The following is a 16,532-nucleotide window of genomic DNA, read 5'->3' as shown; positions in this document are numbered from 1 at the left end:
TTGGTACTGACACCAGCTGTGGGCGACCCTGTAGTGTGTAGAGTCATGTTTTGGTACTGACACCAGCTGTGGGTGACCCTGTAGTATGCAGAGTCATGTTTTGGTACTGACACCAGCTGTGGGTGACCCAGTAATATGTCGAGTCATGTTTTGGTACTGACACCAGCTGTGGGTGACCCTGTAGTATGTAGAGTCATGTTTTGGTACTGACACCAGCTGTGGGCGACCCTGTAGTGTGTAGAGTCATGTTTTGGTACTGACACCAGCTGTGGGTGACCCTGTAGTGTGTAGAGTCATGTTTTGGTACTGACACCAGCTGTGGGTGACCCTGTAGTATGTAGAGTCATGTTTTGGTACTGACACCAGCTGTGGGCGACCCTGTAGTATGTAGAGTCATGTTTTGGTACTGACACCTGCTGTGGGTGACCCTGTAGTATGTAGAGTCATGTTTTGGTACTGACACCAGCTGTGGGCGACCCTGTAGTATGTAGAGTCATGTTTTGGTACTGACACCTGCTGTGGGTGACCCTGTAGTATGTAGAGTCATGTTTTGGTACTGACACCAGCTGTGGGCGACCCTGTAGTATGTCGAGTCATGTTTTGGTACTAACACCAGCTGTGGGTGACCCTGTAGTGTGTAGAGTCATGTTTTGGTACTGACACCAGCTGTGGGTGACCCTGTAGTATGTAGAGTCATGTTTTGGTACTGACACCTGCTGTGGGTGACCCTGTAGTATGTAGAGTCATGTTTTGGTACTGACACCTGCTGTGGGTGACCCTGTAGTATGTAGAGTCATGTTTTGGTACTGACACCTGCTGTGGGTGACCCTGTAGTATGTAGAGTCATGTTTTGGTACTGACACCAGCTGTGGATGACCCTGTAGTATGCAGAGTCATGTTTTGGTACTAACACCAGCTGTGGGTGACCCTGTAGTGTGTAGAGTCATGTTTTGGTACTAACACCAGCTGTGGGTGACCCTGTAGTATGTAGAGTCATGTTTTGGTACTAACACCAGCTGTGGGTGACCCAGTAATATGTAGAGTCATGTTTTGGTACTAACACCAGCTGTGGGTGACCCAGTAATATGTAGAGTCATGTTTTGGTACTAACACCAGCTGTGGGTGACCCTGTAGTATGTAGAGTCATGTTTTGGTACTAACACCTGCTGTGGGTGACCCTGTAGTATGTAGAGTCATGTTTTGGTACTGACACCAGCTGTGGGTGACCCTGTAGTATGCAGAGTCATGTTTTGGTACTAACACCAGCTGTGGGTGACCCTGTAGTGTGTAGAGTCATGTTTTGGTACTAACACCAGCTGTGGGTGACCCTGTAGTATGTAGAGTCATGTTTTGGTACTAACACCAGCTGTGGGTGACCCAGTAATATGTAGAGTCATGTTTTTGGTACTAACACCTGCTGTGGGTGACCCTGTAGTATGTAGAGTCATGTTTTGGTACTGACACCTGCTGTGGGTGACCCTGTAGTATGCAGAGTCATGTTTTGGTACTAACACCTGCTGTGGGTGACCCTGTAGTATGTAGAGTCATGTTTTGGTACTGACACCTGCTGTGGGTGACCCTGTAGTATGTCGAGTCATGTTTTGGTACTAACACCAGCTGTGGGTGACCCTGTAGTATGTAGAGTCATGTTTTGGTACTGACACCAGCTGTGGATGACCCTGTAGTATGTAGAGTCATGTTTTGGTACTGACACCAGCTGTGGGTGACCCTGTAGTATGTAGAGTCATGTTTTGGTACTGACACCTGCTGTGGGTGACCCTGTAGTATGTAGAGTCATGTTTTGGTACTGACACCTGCTGTGGGTGACCCTGTAGTATGTAGAGTCATGTTTTGGTACTGACACCTGCTGTGGGTGACCCTGTAGTATGTAGAGTCATGTTTTGGTACTGACACCAGCTGTGGATGACCCTGTAGTATGCAGAGTCATGTTTTGGTACTAACACCAGCTGTGGGTGACCCTGTAGTGTGTAGAGTCATGTTTTGGTACTAACACCAGCTGTGGGTGACCCTGTAGTATGTAGAGTCATGTTTTGGTACTAACACCAGCTGTGGGTGACCCAGTAATATGTAGAGTCATGTTTTGGTACTAACACCAGCTGTGGGTGACCCAGTAATATGTAGAGTCATGTTTTGGTACTAACACCAGCTGTGGGTGACCCTGTAGTATGTAGAGTCATGTTTTGGTACTAACACCTGCTGTGGGTGACCCTGTAGTATGTAGAGTCATGTTTTGGTACTGACACCAGCTGTGGGTGACCCTGTAGTATGCAGAGTCATGTTTTGGTACTAACACCAGCTGCGGGTGACCCTGTAATGTGTAGAGTCATGTTTTGGTACTAACACCAGCTGTGGGTGACCCTGTAGTATGTAGAGTCATGTTTTGGTACTAACACCAGCTGTGGGTGACCCAGTAATATGTAGAGTCATGTTTTTGGTACTAACACCAGCTGTGGGTGACCCTGTAGTATGTAGAGTCATGTTTTGGTACTAACACCAGCTGTGGGTGACCCTGTAGTATGTAGAGTCATGTTTTGGTACTAACACCAGCTGTGGGTGACCCTGTAGTATGTAGAGTCATGTTTTGGTACTAACACCAGCTGTGGGTGACCCTGTAGTATGTAGAGTCATGTTTTGGTACTAACACCAGCTGTGGGTGACCCAGTAATATGTAGAGTCATGTTTTTGGTACTGACACCAGCTGTGGGTGACCCTGTAGTGTGTAGAGTCATGTTTTGGTACTGACACCTGCTGTGGGCGACCCTGTAGTATGTAGAGTCATGTTTTGGTACTAACACCAGCTGTGGGTGACCCTGTAATATGCTGAGTCATGTTTTGGTACTAACACCAGCTGTGGGTGACCCTGTAATATGCTGAGTCATGTTTTGGTACTGACACCAGCTGTGGGTGACCCTGTAGTATGTAGAGTCATGTTTTGGTACTAACACCAGCTGTGGGTGACCCTGTAGTATGTAGAGTCATGTTTTGGTACTGACACCTGCTGTGGGTGACCCTGTAGTATGTAGAGTCATGTTTTGGTACTAACACCTGCTGTGGGTGACCCTGTAGTATGTAGAGTCATGTTTTGGTACTGACACCTGCTGTGGGTGACCCTGTAGTATGTAGAGTCATGTTTTGGTACTAACACCTGCTGTGGGTGACCCTGTAGTATGTAGAGTCATGTTTTGGTACTGACACCAGCTGTGGGTGACTCTGTAGTATGTAGAGTCATGTTTTGGTACTAACACCAGCTGTGGGTGACTCTGTAGTGTGTAGAGTCATGTTTTGGTACTGACACCTGCTGTGGGCGACCCTGTAGTATGTAGAGTCATGTTTTGGTACTAACACCAGCTGTGGGTGACCCTGTAGTATGTAGAGTCATGTTTTGGTACTGACACCAGCTGTGGGTGACCCTGTAATATGCTGAGTCATGTTTTGGTACTGACACCAGCTGTGGGTGACCCTGTAATATGCTGAGTCATGTTTTGGTACTGACACCAGCTGTGGGTGACCCTGTAATATGCTGAGTCATGTTTTGGTACTGACACCAGCTGTGGGTGACCCTGTAATATGCTGAGTCATGTTTTGGTACTGACACCAGCTGTGGGTGACCCTGTAATATGCTGAGTCATGTTTTGGTACTAACACCAGCTGTGGGTGACCCTGTAATATGCTGAGTCATGTTTTGGTACTGACACCAGCTGTGGGTGACCCTGTAATATGCTGAGTCATGTTTTGGTACTAACACCAGCTGTGGGTGACCCTGTAATATGCTGAGTCATGTTTTGGTACTGACACCAGCTGTGGGTGACCCAGTAATATACCGAATCATGTTGCCGCTATCTTCTTACCTATTGTGAGAAAAGTAAACTCTAAACATAGTCTGGCTATATGAAAACACAAAATCAATTTATTGTTTTGGAGTTTTCCATGTAGAGTGAGTATTGTGAAAATGGGACAGCAGGCAAAATGGGACAGATACTTTGCAGTTAATATATGTGTTTCACAAAACTTTAATTTATTTTCTATTTAGTGTTCAAGGGGCATTAATGAATTTAGAATGGTATAAATTTGGGATTAAAGACATTGAGATGATTTTTTCCAGAAAGCAAATTTTCCAGAAAGTGCCCCATTTTAACAATACTCACCCTATACCCATGAAACTAAAGTGACAGATCTAGCCTTGTCAATGTCATAAGACAAATCAGACAGATGTGATACTGAACCACCTTAACCCACACTATCAAAAGAAACACCTGCTTTTTTTAATCTTCCAGTGTCCGATTTTCATTTCTTTTTCTTTTTGGCATGACATGTCACTTGGTCTTATTCCCATTGAGAAGTAAGTGAAAGGCAGATGGATAGGTGTGTCAGTCTGCATATAATTTGCTGCATTTAATCAGTGTGATTGATCTTGGCTACACCTGTGAGATAGACCATGTCTCTAGAGGTCATCTAATCTCCGGTTTGAGCAGCAGGTGTTTGGGTGTTCCCTCCAAGATGCAGGGCCATGAAAGATTCATATATACAGCAGAAGTGTGTCCCTCTGTGTGCTGCCTAAGCCTCCCTCATAAGAGAGCATTTTCTGCAGTATACTGTGGTCAATATAACCTGCGATCAAATGTATTACACATAAAACTGGAGCTTTTCTGGTAGATTTCAGTTAAAAGTTTGACAAAACACCTGAAATCAAGTACTAGAAAACCAGTTTATTTTTGTATAGTTTGTATAGTGTATAGTTACAAATGTAAAGTCGCACAGCTAAATGTTTTACGCTAACAGGATCACACTGGGGTTACATCAGGCAGATGCCCTTGTGGTGATGTGTCATTACAAAGAACTTGCTCTAACTTATAGTTTCAAATAAAGAAATGTCAGTTGTTATCTATAAAAAGGGACCTGTAATTAAGATTATTAAGTAAAATTGTCATCCATATTGTGTTTACAGACAATTTATTCCTTATAGGTATGATTCGTTATTTTTATGAATTACTATACATATGTGGTGCAGGCAGGTCTATTTTATTTGAACTCTTAGTCACACTTTGTAATGGGTCATCTGGGTCAAGTATAACAGGAACTGTTTAGAACTTTTTCACTATAGCATTTGGTCACTATAGAAGCATCATGCCTCTTTTGCTAAAAGTGGCAGGAATAGGGATATTTCCATAGCCCCAGCTTTCTTGAATGTTCATAAAAAAGACTTTATTTTTCTGCTGTTTGAAAAGTTAGCAGAGAAAGCTAAATTATTTAACGCAAGGCTATCGCTTTCCTCTTGGTCAGTTGGCAGGGTAACTATAGCAGAATTTCATTTATTATTAACCGACTCGGTGGCAACACGGACACCTCTTCCCGCAGAGTCCCTGGGCTGCTGAACGCGTGGGTTCATGGCCACGCGAAAGAAAACAAATGAAGACTGCCATGTTGTGTAACCCAACAAAACTTCATTGAGACACAATGTAGAACAGGGATCATGTAAAAGTGTTGCTTTTTTCCAATGGAGGGAGCAAACACGAAAGCTGGGGACGAGAAGCCTCCGAAAAAAGTGAGGTTTCGGGTGTCATCGGCAAACAGTGGTCGGATCCTGAAGGAGGTGTTCAAAGACGAGGGACCTTCGGACTCGCTGGACTCTGATGGCAACAGCAGCTCGGAGGCAGAGCGGGACGGCTCACCCCCGGCCAACGATGCCAGCGGACACCTCAACGGCCTTTTGGGCCCCGAGCCGGACGACAGTGGGAGCGAGCCGGACGACCTGCTCATGTACGCCGGGGCCTGCCGGGACAGACCCTTCGGCACCAGGCGGGTCAACATCCTCAGCAAAAACGGGACTGTGCGTGGTGTGAAGCACAAAGTGAGCGCCGGACAGGCGCTCTTCAGCAGCCTCAGCAGTGTCTATGGGGTAAGGAGCCCTCTGCCACATACTGCCTCATTCACTCACCTTCTCTTCTTTTTCATTCATTTTCCTCCGTTTTCCACATCAGCTATTGACATACTCCATTAGTTAGGATACTGCCGTAAACCTGAATGCAAAATCAAAAATGCAAATGGAAAATCAAAATTCAAATGCAACATCCAAGCTTATATTTCATTTCCAATTTCTATTTGTTGTCATATTTGCATTTTATTTATATTAATTTATATATGCATATATAGCAAAGCAATCCAGCCTGATATCTTAACTAGTTATCTAAACTAAGGCCAGAAAATCACACTGGAAATATCTAAAACTGCCATTTTATAGATATTTAACAAGATTTTACATTTATAAATTGTACTTAACTGTAATTCTTTTTAAAAATTCAATGTCTTACAGAACACAAGAATGAGCATGAAAATAACATAAAGTTGTCATCACCTTTTATGGAATCTTATAAACTAACCTTTGAAGCCAGTGCATTAGTTACCAATGAAAAAGCCCTTATATGTGAGAAATGAGTGTTTTTTTTCTGGAACTGCTTCCGTACTGGATAGAGCACAAACATTTTTGTACAATCATAAATGCAGAAGCTGCGAGAGATTGAGACAGGTGCACCAATATAAGTAAGTGTTTCTTTTTGAGTTTGGAGCTGCAGTATTTGGCCACGGCATCCTGACTCTCTTGAACTTTCTCTTTCACCGTCCCACTACCAAATGATGTCACAGGCTAGACGACATGCTTGCCAAATGAAAGATTAATGACCAATTCAGTAAGTGTTAGGGGGGAGCTATATCATGCTAATGAACCCTACAGTCTTTGCCTTCTAGTGAAACTGCAGCATCAACATTAAGAAGCTGGCAAATGACTGTGGGAAGCTGAAGAAATAAAATAAGGAAAAAAACACACCTTTAGCAAGTCCATCGATATGCATAAGTTTTCTGTTTCTCCACTAAATGCAATTTTATCCTGGAGACAGAGAAGCAATATTTATTACTTGCTTCAGATACAGGTACTATGACTGAAAATATCAGCCACATGTGTATTTGTCGGCTATATAGAAAATACAAGCAAGTCTCTTGTTTATTTATTTGTTTGCTTATTAATTTATTTGCTTGTTTGTTTATTTCAGTCTTATATTGAACCTAATTCACTGGATAATTGATTACCATGCACTGTAAATAACTGCCCAGTTTAATTAAAGAGCACTCAGTAATACAATTAAAGGGAAGTGGCTTAACTCGGTCAGTGACTGAAAATGCAAAGTAATCATATTTACAGTTTCACGGTTTCATTTTATGATCCCATACAAGCCCAACTCTTTAGGCAAATTTAAGCAGGTATGGAAGGGTGGGCCAGTGTTCTGCTGCCAGTGTTCTGCTGCCAGTGTTCTGCTGCCAATGTTCTGCTGCTGACATAGCAGTTTCCTGCGGTCACTTGATTTCATTGATATTGTAGGATGTACTTCACTGCAAGTCAAAGGGCTGAGGTCTATAATGTCTCACAGCTTCACACAGACATAGATTAAAATTTACGGAATTTTGGATTTTCTCTACTTTGAAGGAGACCTGGTCTTCCCCCGAAACCTTACAAATCTATTCTCAAACTCAGGGGGTCAGGTGATTACATTGTGACGGGTCCCACTGAGGCCTAAAAGGAGGGTTTCCAGTTTCAGCTCTGGCACGTCACAGGGGCCTTGAAAAGGTCATCAAGGGTGTGTGACTCTGGGAACAAAGGGGGAATCATTCCAAGTGGAGCCCAATCTCTTTTTTGGCAAGAAGCCAAATCTCTGTTCCACTGAAGTTATCTCCAGTGCAGGGGATGTCTGGCTCATACCAAACTGCCTGAATAGGGGCTGTCTGGCTCATACCAAACTGCCTGAATAGGGGCTGCCTGGCTCATACCAAACTGCCTGAATAGGGGCTGCCTGGCTCATACCAAACTGCCTGAATAGGGGCTGTCTGGCTCATACCAAACTGCCTGAATAGGGGCTGCCTGGCTCATACCAAACTGCCTGAATAGGGGCTGCCTGGCTCATACCATACTGCCTGAATAGGGGCTGTCTGGCTCATACCAAACTGCCTGAATAGGGGCTGTCTGGCTCATACCAAACTGCCTGAATAGGGGCTGTCTGGTTCATACCAAACTGCCTGAATAGGGGCTGTCTGGCTCATACCAAACTGCCAGAATAGGGGCTGTCTGGCTCATACCAAACTGCCTGAATAGGGGCTGCCTGGCTCATACCATACTGGCTGAACAGGGTCAGCTTGACTTATACCAAACTGACTGAATAGGGGCTGTCTGGCTTATACCAAACTGCCTGAATAGGGGCTGCCTGGCTCATACCATACTGGCTGAACAGGGTCAGCTTGACTTATACCAAACTGACTGAATAGGGGCTGCCTGGCTCATACCACACTGCTTGGATTGGGGCTGCCTGGCTCATACCAAACTGCCTAAATAGGGGCTGTCTGGCTCATACCAAACTGCCTGAATAGGGGCTGCCTGGCTCATACCAAACTGCCTGAATAGGGGCTGCCTGGCTCATACCAAACTGCCTGAATAGGGGCTGTCTGGTTCATACCATACTGCCTGAATAGGGGCTGCCTGGCTCATACCAAACTGGCTGAATAGAGGTTGTCTGCCTCATACCAAACTGCCTGAATAGGGGCTGTCTGGCTCATACCAAACTGGCTGAACTGTGGTTGTGTTTTTTCAAGGGTTTGCTGCGGGGTGGCACGCTTCCACAGAGAGGGAACCGCTGAGACCGGGACTTCCTGTGTCACCAATCGGAATCTGTTTATGTGTCGAGCGCCCCTGGACAATACATACCATAAATACCCCCCATCTCCCTTCTGTCTCCATCACCTCCCCTGGAGTCTTCTTGTGGCAGATGTATCCTTTCCCCTGCCCACACCTGGAACTAAGGGCCCCTGGTGACTGGTAGCTGGAAGCTAACAGGGCTTGATGGTCAGGGTCTACAGAAATCATACAGAAAATCTGAGCTGGATGTAACACTGAACACTAAACCTGCATAATCAGGTGGATCCAAGCCTAGAGATATAACATCCAATAAACAAAATATAAAAACAACCGTGTCCGACTTTAACTGGCCGAAGTTAATGGTGTATCGATGTATAATATTATTATTTGACTGTGCAGCTGAATGTGTTATTGCCCATCTGACATAATTATCAGTGCTGATGCCTTTGTGCTGGAATCCATTTGTCAGTTGTTTACAGCTTTGAGGTAAAGGTATGTGTTAAAAATGTTATATCCTAGTGGACCTTATCATTATTCTTAAGTTTTACTTTATATATATAGCTAGATATTCAAAGATGGCAGGTTTTTCCATAGAGCTGTGCTTTGTGAAGAGCTTGTTTCGGAGGCTTCAGACTTGCAAAACAGAGCCAGTGGTGAATTTAAGCCACTTAGAAGACATTATGCAACAGCCTCCATCGGCTAATTTTCTCTTAATGGTTCGAAGTCACATGAGCTCACAACACGCAAAGTCTTTCAGTCTAGGCTGAGGTGTCTGCTGTCTGATCTGGCCCCCACCCATGGGAAAGGCGTTTGTCAGAACTCATCTGTTTTCTTATAAATCAATTTAGAATTTTCTAACTATGACCCACCTGAGAGTCATTGTGTGAAATAAAGGCGGTACAGACATAAGAACATAAGAACATAAGAAATTTACAAACGAGAGGAGGCCATTCAGCCCATCAAGCTCGTTTGGGGAGAACTTAACTAATAGCTCAGAGTTGTTAAAATCTTATCTAGCTCTGATTTAAAGGAACCCATGGTTTTAGCTTCCACTACAATAGCAGGAAGACTATTCCATACTCTAACTACACGCTGTGTAAAGAAGTGCTTCCTCAAATTTGTTTTAAAATGTTCTCCCGCTAATTTCCACTTATGGCCACGAGTTCTAGTATTTAGACTAATATTGAAATAGTCATTTGGCTGAACAGCATCCAGACCCGTTAGAATCTTATAGACCTGAATCATATCCCCCTTAGTCTCCTTTGCTCAGGGCTAAACAGATTCAGTTCCGCTAACCTCTCCTCATAAGACATATTGCAATGAAGAAATAAAAGTCTGAATATTTTAATAGTTTAAGTTGTAAAATCTTGTAGTTTTTTATAGACATTTGTACAGTTGACAAGAAGTCTCCTCTTGCTTGAATTATGCTCTTTTGTATAAATTAATGCTGTTGACAGTAAATATTGTGAAGTCTGGTGAATTTTTTTTCTGTTTTGAGTTTGTGAGTTAAATGTCTGTTGTGTGATTTTTATTCCTTGCTAAGTATTGTTTTCATTGTGTTTATCAATGGTAATCTTAAGTTAGATGTATGAAAATTGTTTCTGAGTAGCCATGTTTCCCATGAATTTAAATTTTTATAGCTTTTCAAATTGTGTTTCACTGTACATTTTTAACTGACTGCTTTTTGCAGAATGCCTATTATACTCATTTTGGATGAAATTCCTACTTTTTGATGTGGTCATAATTAATGACCACATGCTATTTTGATAATCTATCCATTTTAGTCAAACTTAATTAAATGAAGACTGTCCAAGGCATATGACCCCCTCCTGTTCTTAACGTAAAAGTGAAAGTAATTGCAATATCATGTATTGTGGTTTCAGAATTTCTGCTGTTTAAAGCACAATCAGTTTGTTAACAATTCCCTTCTTGTCATAAGTCATTTTCATGGGTCCAGTGTCTTTGGCTATTATTAGATTTTGTTATTGTTAGATTATTGAAGTGAATAAATATGCTTTAGATTTGCATTGCTTATAGCACATAAGGACTTTGAGGAACCTGCCTAGTGTTTTCATAGTATTGTGCTATTGGTTTTTAGCTACTAGTAAGCAGGATTTGCATGTACAGAGCTGACATGAAAAAATAAATCAATGTATAAATGAATTAAGGAATGAATGAATATTTTTATTGTCATTGCACACATACAATTGTCACCGCCCAAGTACAATTTAGTTGAGTTAGCAACTTCCATACTCAATGACAATAAAAGATAAAATAAAAATAGAAAAGTAAGATAAAATAACAATAAAGTAGTAAATAAAAATCAACACCAAAACCAACATAGTACTGAAAAATAGTAATTTAGCAACAGTGTAAAATGCATAGCATAAACAGCATAAGACAGTATATGGTAGTATATGACAGTATATGATAGTATGGGACAGTATATGACGGTAAAGATGGTATAAAGTGTCTGGGAGCAGTAACAGTGCATGTCTGGCAGTATTATGTGCAAAAAAAAACAGCAAAACCAAAACAGTATGGGAGGAGTCAGACAGATTATGGAGGGAGCAGTTATTACCAATATTACCATATTACCAATATACACCTATAATATGGGGCACAACACAGAAAAACAAACTGATGAAAGATTGGAGCCAAATCAGCAGGTCTGCCATTAATACCCTTTTACCATTAGCGCTATTTATGTGATGAAACAATCATAGCACTGAGTACAAATAGCTTGTATGGGCCACTGCCTTTGAATATGAGCCATGGTAACCTGGCAACATGCTCTTTGTGTTTCCCCAGCCAACAGTGAGGCTCGAGTTTGGGCGGATCGCGATCTACACCACCAGTTTCCGTGTGGTGCGAACCACGTTCGAGCGCTGCGAGCTGGTGCGCAAGATCTTCCAGAACCACCGGGTCAAGTTCCTGGAGAGAAACGTGGCCTTGAACAGTAACTTCGGCAAGGAGCTGGAAGAGAGGTGCCGGCGGGTGGGAGAATTACCCTCTCTGCCGGTGGTCTTCATTGATGGACACTACCTTGGGGTCAGGGCCTCCTCTCTCTTTGAAGCCCAGATATTGCTGAAGTACTCCTGCAATATATAACCTATAATCCTTCAGGCAAAGGACAATGCAAATACATGTAAACAATTTAATTTGTATAAAATTTGTTTAGATGTTATTTCATTAAGAAAACTACAAATGACATACTTATAGAGCAGAAATGTGGCATTTCAGCTCACTTTCACTATGTGCTTATTTCCCAGGGAGCTGAGAAAATTCTGGGTATGAATGAATCAGGAGAGCTTCAGGATCTTCTCACCAAAATCGAGGTAAAAATGGTTTGGGGTGTTTTTTGGTTACATCAGAAACTATACGAAAATCTGATTTAGTGTAGCATTCCACGTTTCATCAAGGAAATCTAAATTTTGCTACTGGTTTCAGTTCCTTTGTTACTTTTCATAAATTTTGATAAAATTTCCGTCAACTTTTATGGTACTCATTAGCATACCTGCTCTTAATTCCCATTGTTTGTCACACTGACACAAAAACACGCCAGTGTAGACACCCATGACTCTCTGTTACATACCTTTCAAAGCAATGTTTCATGAAATATCTCTCCCCAAATGACATTAAGTTAATGTCAGTTGAGTTTCAGTGTCTATTTGCACCCGGGTGAAAATAGTCATTTGTCTGGCTATTTACACCCGGCCTCCTCAGTCCCCGCCCCCTGGCTCCTCAAAAAAACATAAACACTGCGATGCAGGCATGGTTTCATGCCACTTCAATGGCTGACGGCACCAAAATGGGATGCAAATATAAAATGTAAGGTACACTAAGCATAAAATGTGCCCTTGTTCTAACAATAGTTAGCTAGCTGAAGGTACACAGTAACCTTGCTAACTACCATTGGCACTAGCTAAAGGAGTAGCACATGGGAAGGAATTTTAGATCTATAATAGCATCTGCCTGAAAAGGTGGTGTTACTCCCCCTTGTGGATCAACCACGTCACACCACAGGGTGGATTAGCTGTGGATTGTATCAATTATGGATTAACCAGGGGCCAGGGAAAATGTATGGGGACTCGTAAAATGACATCAATAATAAATGGGGGTTACATTCAGATAATTCACATAATGGGTAAAGGTATAGCTTTCAAGAGCACAAACTGGGACTGCCTGAGGTTGAGCCTCTTTGGCCAAAGCCAAGCCTGATTTGCTATGTGTCAGCAAATCTCAAAGGTTAGCAAATCCCTGAGCTCACCCACCCATAGCAAGATAATTAAATAAGTAGTAAACCCACCAAAGGTGGCAGGCAAACAGTAATCACAAGAGCCAAAATAACCATACAAATGGCTATTTGACTGGACATTGAATTAGCAGCAATCCAGGCAAATGGTAGCTAGCAGGAACACTGCCTGTTGGTGTACGTGATGGCTGTCTGCAAATCTTGAGCAACAATAATACGGAATGAAAGAATAATTGTTAAATAGTATTGTATGTCCCTCACTAGTGTGCAATTAATTGGTCTGTGGATAATGACACTGGTACAGGATTTATAGTTTGTTTGCAAGATTTAATGGATTCTAAGGACATAAAATAAGGCTTAGGATTTGCTAAACTCTGAATTTTCCTTTCTTCATTCCAGAAGGTGCAGCACCCGCATACTTGCTCCACCTGTGGGGACTTTGCCTTCATCCCGTGCCCCGTGTGCCATGGCAGCAAGATGTCTCTATTCCGGAACTGCTTCACAGATTCATTCAAGGCCCTCAAATGCACTGCCTGCAATGAGAACGGCCTGCAGTCCTGCCCCAGATGCTCCTCTTAGGGCTGCAGCCGCACACAATCCACATACACAAACTCTTTGTCTCCCCCTAGAGGACAGACATGGGACTGACAACACCTCCATCCATCCATCCATCTATGTTCCTAATGCTTAGCCTAAGCAGGGTCATGTGGTTGGGTCTGGAACCTATCCCACAAAATGCAGGGCAAACATAAAGCAGGAGTACACCCACCCAAACAAACCAAATACCAACATATTATTTTTAAAATCCTCTCATGTGAATACAACCTGTGAATGTTAATAAAAACTTTGGTTTCTTAGATAACTGTGAGATCCTACAGATGACTTGATTTAAAAAAAAAACTTCAAGAGGTGCTATCTATCCATCTAGATTGTTCTGTCGGGAATTGCCTAATTTTGGCCTTAGAGATGTTGGGCTACTCCCAAATATAATGGGAATGAATGGCATTCTTTCAATGTTTATTTAAGTGCCAGAAAAGTACATTTGAAAGATTCAACAGCAACGTCTTACCAGAAATCATGACCCAGATGTTGAATATAATCCACAGACTTTTTAGTGAGCAGTTTAACATACTAGCTATTCTTTTCTACTAAATTCTAAACACCAATCGTATCACTGGGCAAAAGATATTGCGCCAGGGTGCTCACGCTCCTATCTTCTGTGCAGTGATATGATTGGCGTGTGGAGTTGGGTGGGGTGGGGGGTGGGGGCATGCAGAATCCATACAGACAGCACAGGGGTGCAAGCTACCATGCTGCCCGTGATTTTGCAATATCTGGAAAATTAGGGCCTGTAGTAATCAGGTTAATCTTCAATGTAACAAAGTATACATCAAATAAATCCATCAAAACCAAGGAAATCCGATATTCAGTAACACTGAGAAACAACACCGTCCTCTGAATAATCCAGGGGTCTGTATCAAGAAGCCAGATTTCTTGCTTTGCTGGATGATCAGTCAGATTTAAGGTAACCCAGTCTAAATGGACTTTATCTTTGTTCACTTACATTTAGCCAAGACTACCTTAAATCTGACAAATTATCCGGCCAAGAAATCTTGCTTCATGATACAAGCTGCAGGCTATGCATGTTGGTAGATATCGGGCGTTATTAACCAGCTTGAGGCATATCGCTGACATTAATAGATTTCCATGCAAAATAAACTCCAAACCTGGGATGCCATGTACTATTACTCATACATTCACTACAGAAGATGCTAGAACCTTAATTGCTTCTGCCATGCTGTGTTACACACAGTCACTGCATTGATTGGGAGGAAAACAAATGATAAATAATAAGCAATAATGGTCATCGTCAATTTCATAGAGACAGGATGACGCCAAAGGAACCTGAGATGGAGATTACACTCAACAGCTTCAGCTGTAATTTTTTATTAAAGACCACTACATTAAATTATAGAGACCTATGAAGGTTAATGAAGAAAATACTCTGCATCAGTTTTTTAGTGGTGACATAAAGTACTGAGAGCAGGAACAGATTTCAGCAACCCTTTCTGCTCTGAGATATAAATTTAAGCCATTACACCTGCTACTAAGAGCCTGAGGGCCCCCTTTTCCCTTGTATTATAAAGGGAAGGACTCTTAAACCTTACATTTTAGTGCAGGTGTGTGGTCTTACTGATTAATATTTAATCTTCTTCCTTGCAGAATGGAGGCATATTTTTGACCCACAAAGAAGGACGAAAAGCAAGGCTCTGCAGAACACATTTGCATTGTGAATTATTTATTGTTAGTCACATATTTAGACGGCTTAGTTCGCTGTCAATTATTTAAGACACAACTATCATTCACAATGTCAGGGCGAGATGCAGGCTTAGTATTGGAGATATGTGGGGTTCATGGAAACTGCCACGCGAATCCCAGGGCTCTGCTCTCCTGGGTAGATCGGCATGAACTGTATGCCTCACAGCTTATAGCATTTAATTTTTTTTTTAAATGGATCAACTAGTTTGAGTCTCCACCAGGATTCCATGTGTGTGGAGTTTGCATGTTCTCCCCACGTCACAGGGTGTCCTCCGGTTACTGCCCATAGGTGTGCGTGTGGTGTGTGAATGTGCCCTGCGATGGGTTCACCCCCCTTGTTTCCCGACTTGCGCCCATAGCCTCTGGGATAGGATCCGGACCCCCCGCCACCCTGAATAGGATAAGCAGCTTCAGAAAATGGATGGGTGGGTGAATCAACTAGTTACTGCTGCTAACAAATCTAAGCCATGTTGTATAGAAATGTAGTCATGTGAAAAATAATAAAAGTGATCAATATCAGACATTCACATTGAGCTAGTTAAAAATAAAACTTTTACACATTCTCATATTGGGTAGTTGATGCTATGAACGGTACACCTTTAGAATGTGTTCTACTGGCTTTCACACTCTACCACTGGGTGGAGCATAAATAAATATGTTCCGATAACACATGCACATTTTCAACACTTTATTGTTTAATGTTCAGGTAAATAGGGGTGACATTGAGAATAAAGTCAAAAGAAAGGTTGAAATTACATTGTTATTAGGTGGGCTGAGCCTGAAGAGAACACGCTGAAATGTGAACTGAGCCTGTAGGGCACACACTGAAAAGTGAACTGAGCCTGTAGAGCACACGGTGAAAAGTGAACTGAGCTGGTAGAGCACACACTGAAAAGTGAAGTGAGCCTGTAGAGCACAAGCTGAAATGTGAACTGGTCCTGTAGTGCACAAGCTGAAAAGTGAACTGAGCTGGTGCAGCATATGTTGAAAAGTGAACTGAGTCTGTAGCGCACACGCTGAAAAGTGAACTGAGCCTGTAGAGCACAAGCTGAAAAGTGAACTGAGCTGGTAGAGCACAAGCTGAAAAGTGAACTGAGCTGGTAGAGCAGACACTAAAGTGGCACCCCTATAAATTACGTGCCATTGAATTCAAAGGGTTTCAAGTGAAGATCAAGCAGTTTAATGATTCAAATTGCAGGATGACAAACACCAAAAAACACTCAAAATCAGGCACAAAAAAGCAGGTAAGTTCAGAAGTCAGTC

At 42.5% G+C, this 16,532-nt stretch overlaps 1 protein-coding gene and 1 long non-coding RNA gene across 2 annotated transcripts in view; one reads left to right on the top strand and one right to left on the bottom strand.

The window, feature by feature from the left end:
- Positions 1-4,128: 4,128 nt before the first annotated feature.
- grxcr1b (glutaredoxin and cysteine rich domain containing 1 b) lies at positions 4,129-13,732 on the top strand. The gene is made up of 4 exons (XM_072707366.1): positions 4,129-5,917; positions 11,507-11,746; positions 11,968-12,033; positions 13,350-13,732. The coding sequence occupies exons 1-4, from the start codon at positions 5,516-5,518 to the stop codon at positions 13,527-13,529; spliced, it is 888 nt and encodes a 295-aa protein (XP_072563467.1). The 5' UTR covers positions 4,129-5,515; the 3' UTR covers positions 13,530-13,732.
- The window catches only part of LOC111833180 (uncharacterized), a 21,534-nt gene continuing 15,860 nt past the window's right edge, over positions 10,859-16,532 (bottom strand). The window contains exon 2 of the long non-coding RNA XR_011985702.1: positions 10,859-11,793. This is a non-coding gene — a long non-coding RNA (uncharacterized lncRNA). The remainder of the gene's footprint in view (positions 11,794-16,532) is intronic.

The sequence above is a fragment of the Paramormyrops kingsleyae genome, chromosome 25 (genome assembly GCF_048594095.1).
Source record: "Paramormyrops kingsleyae isolate MSU_618 chromosome 25, PKINGS_0.4, whole genome shotgun sequence".
Taxonomy (NCBI): domain Eukaryota; kingdom Metazoa; phylum Chordata; class Actinopteri; order Osteoglossiformes; family Mormyridae; genus Paramormyrops; species Paramormyrops kingsleyae.
Note: the sequence above shows the minus strand (reverse complement) of the source record. Positions and strands in the feature narration are given on the sequence as shown.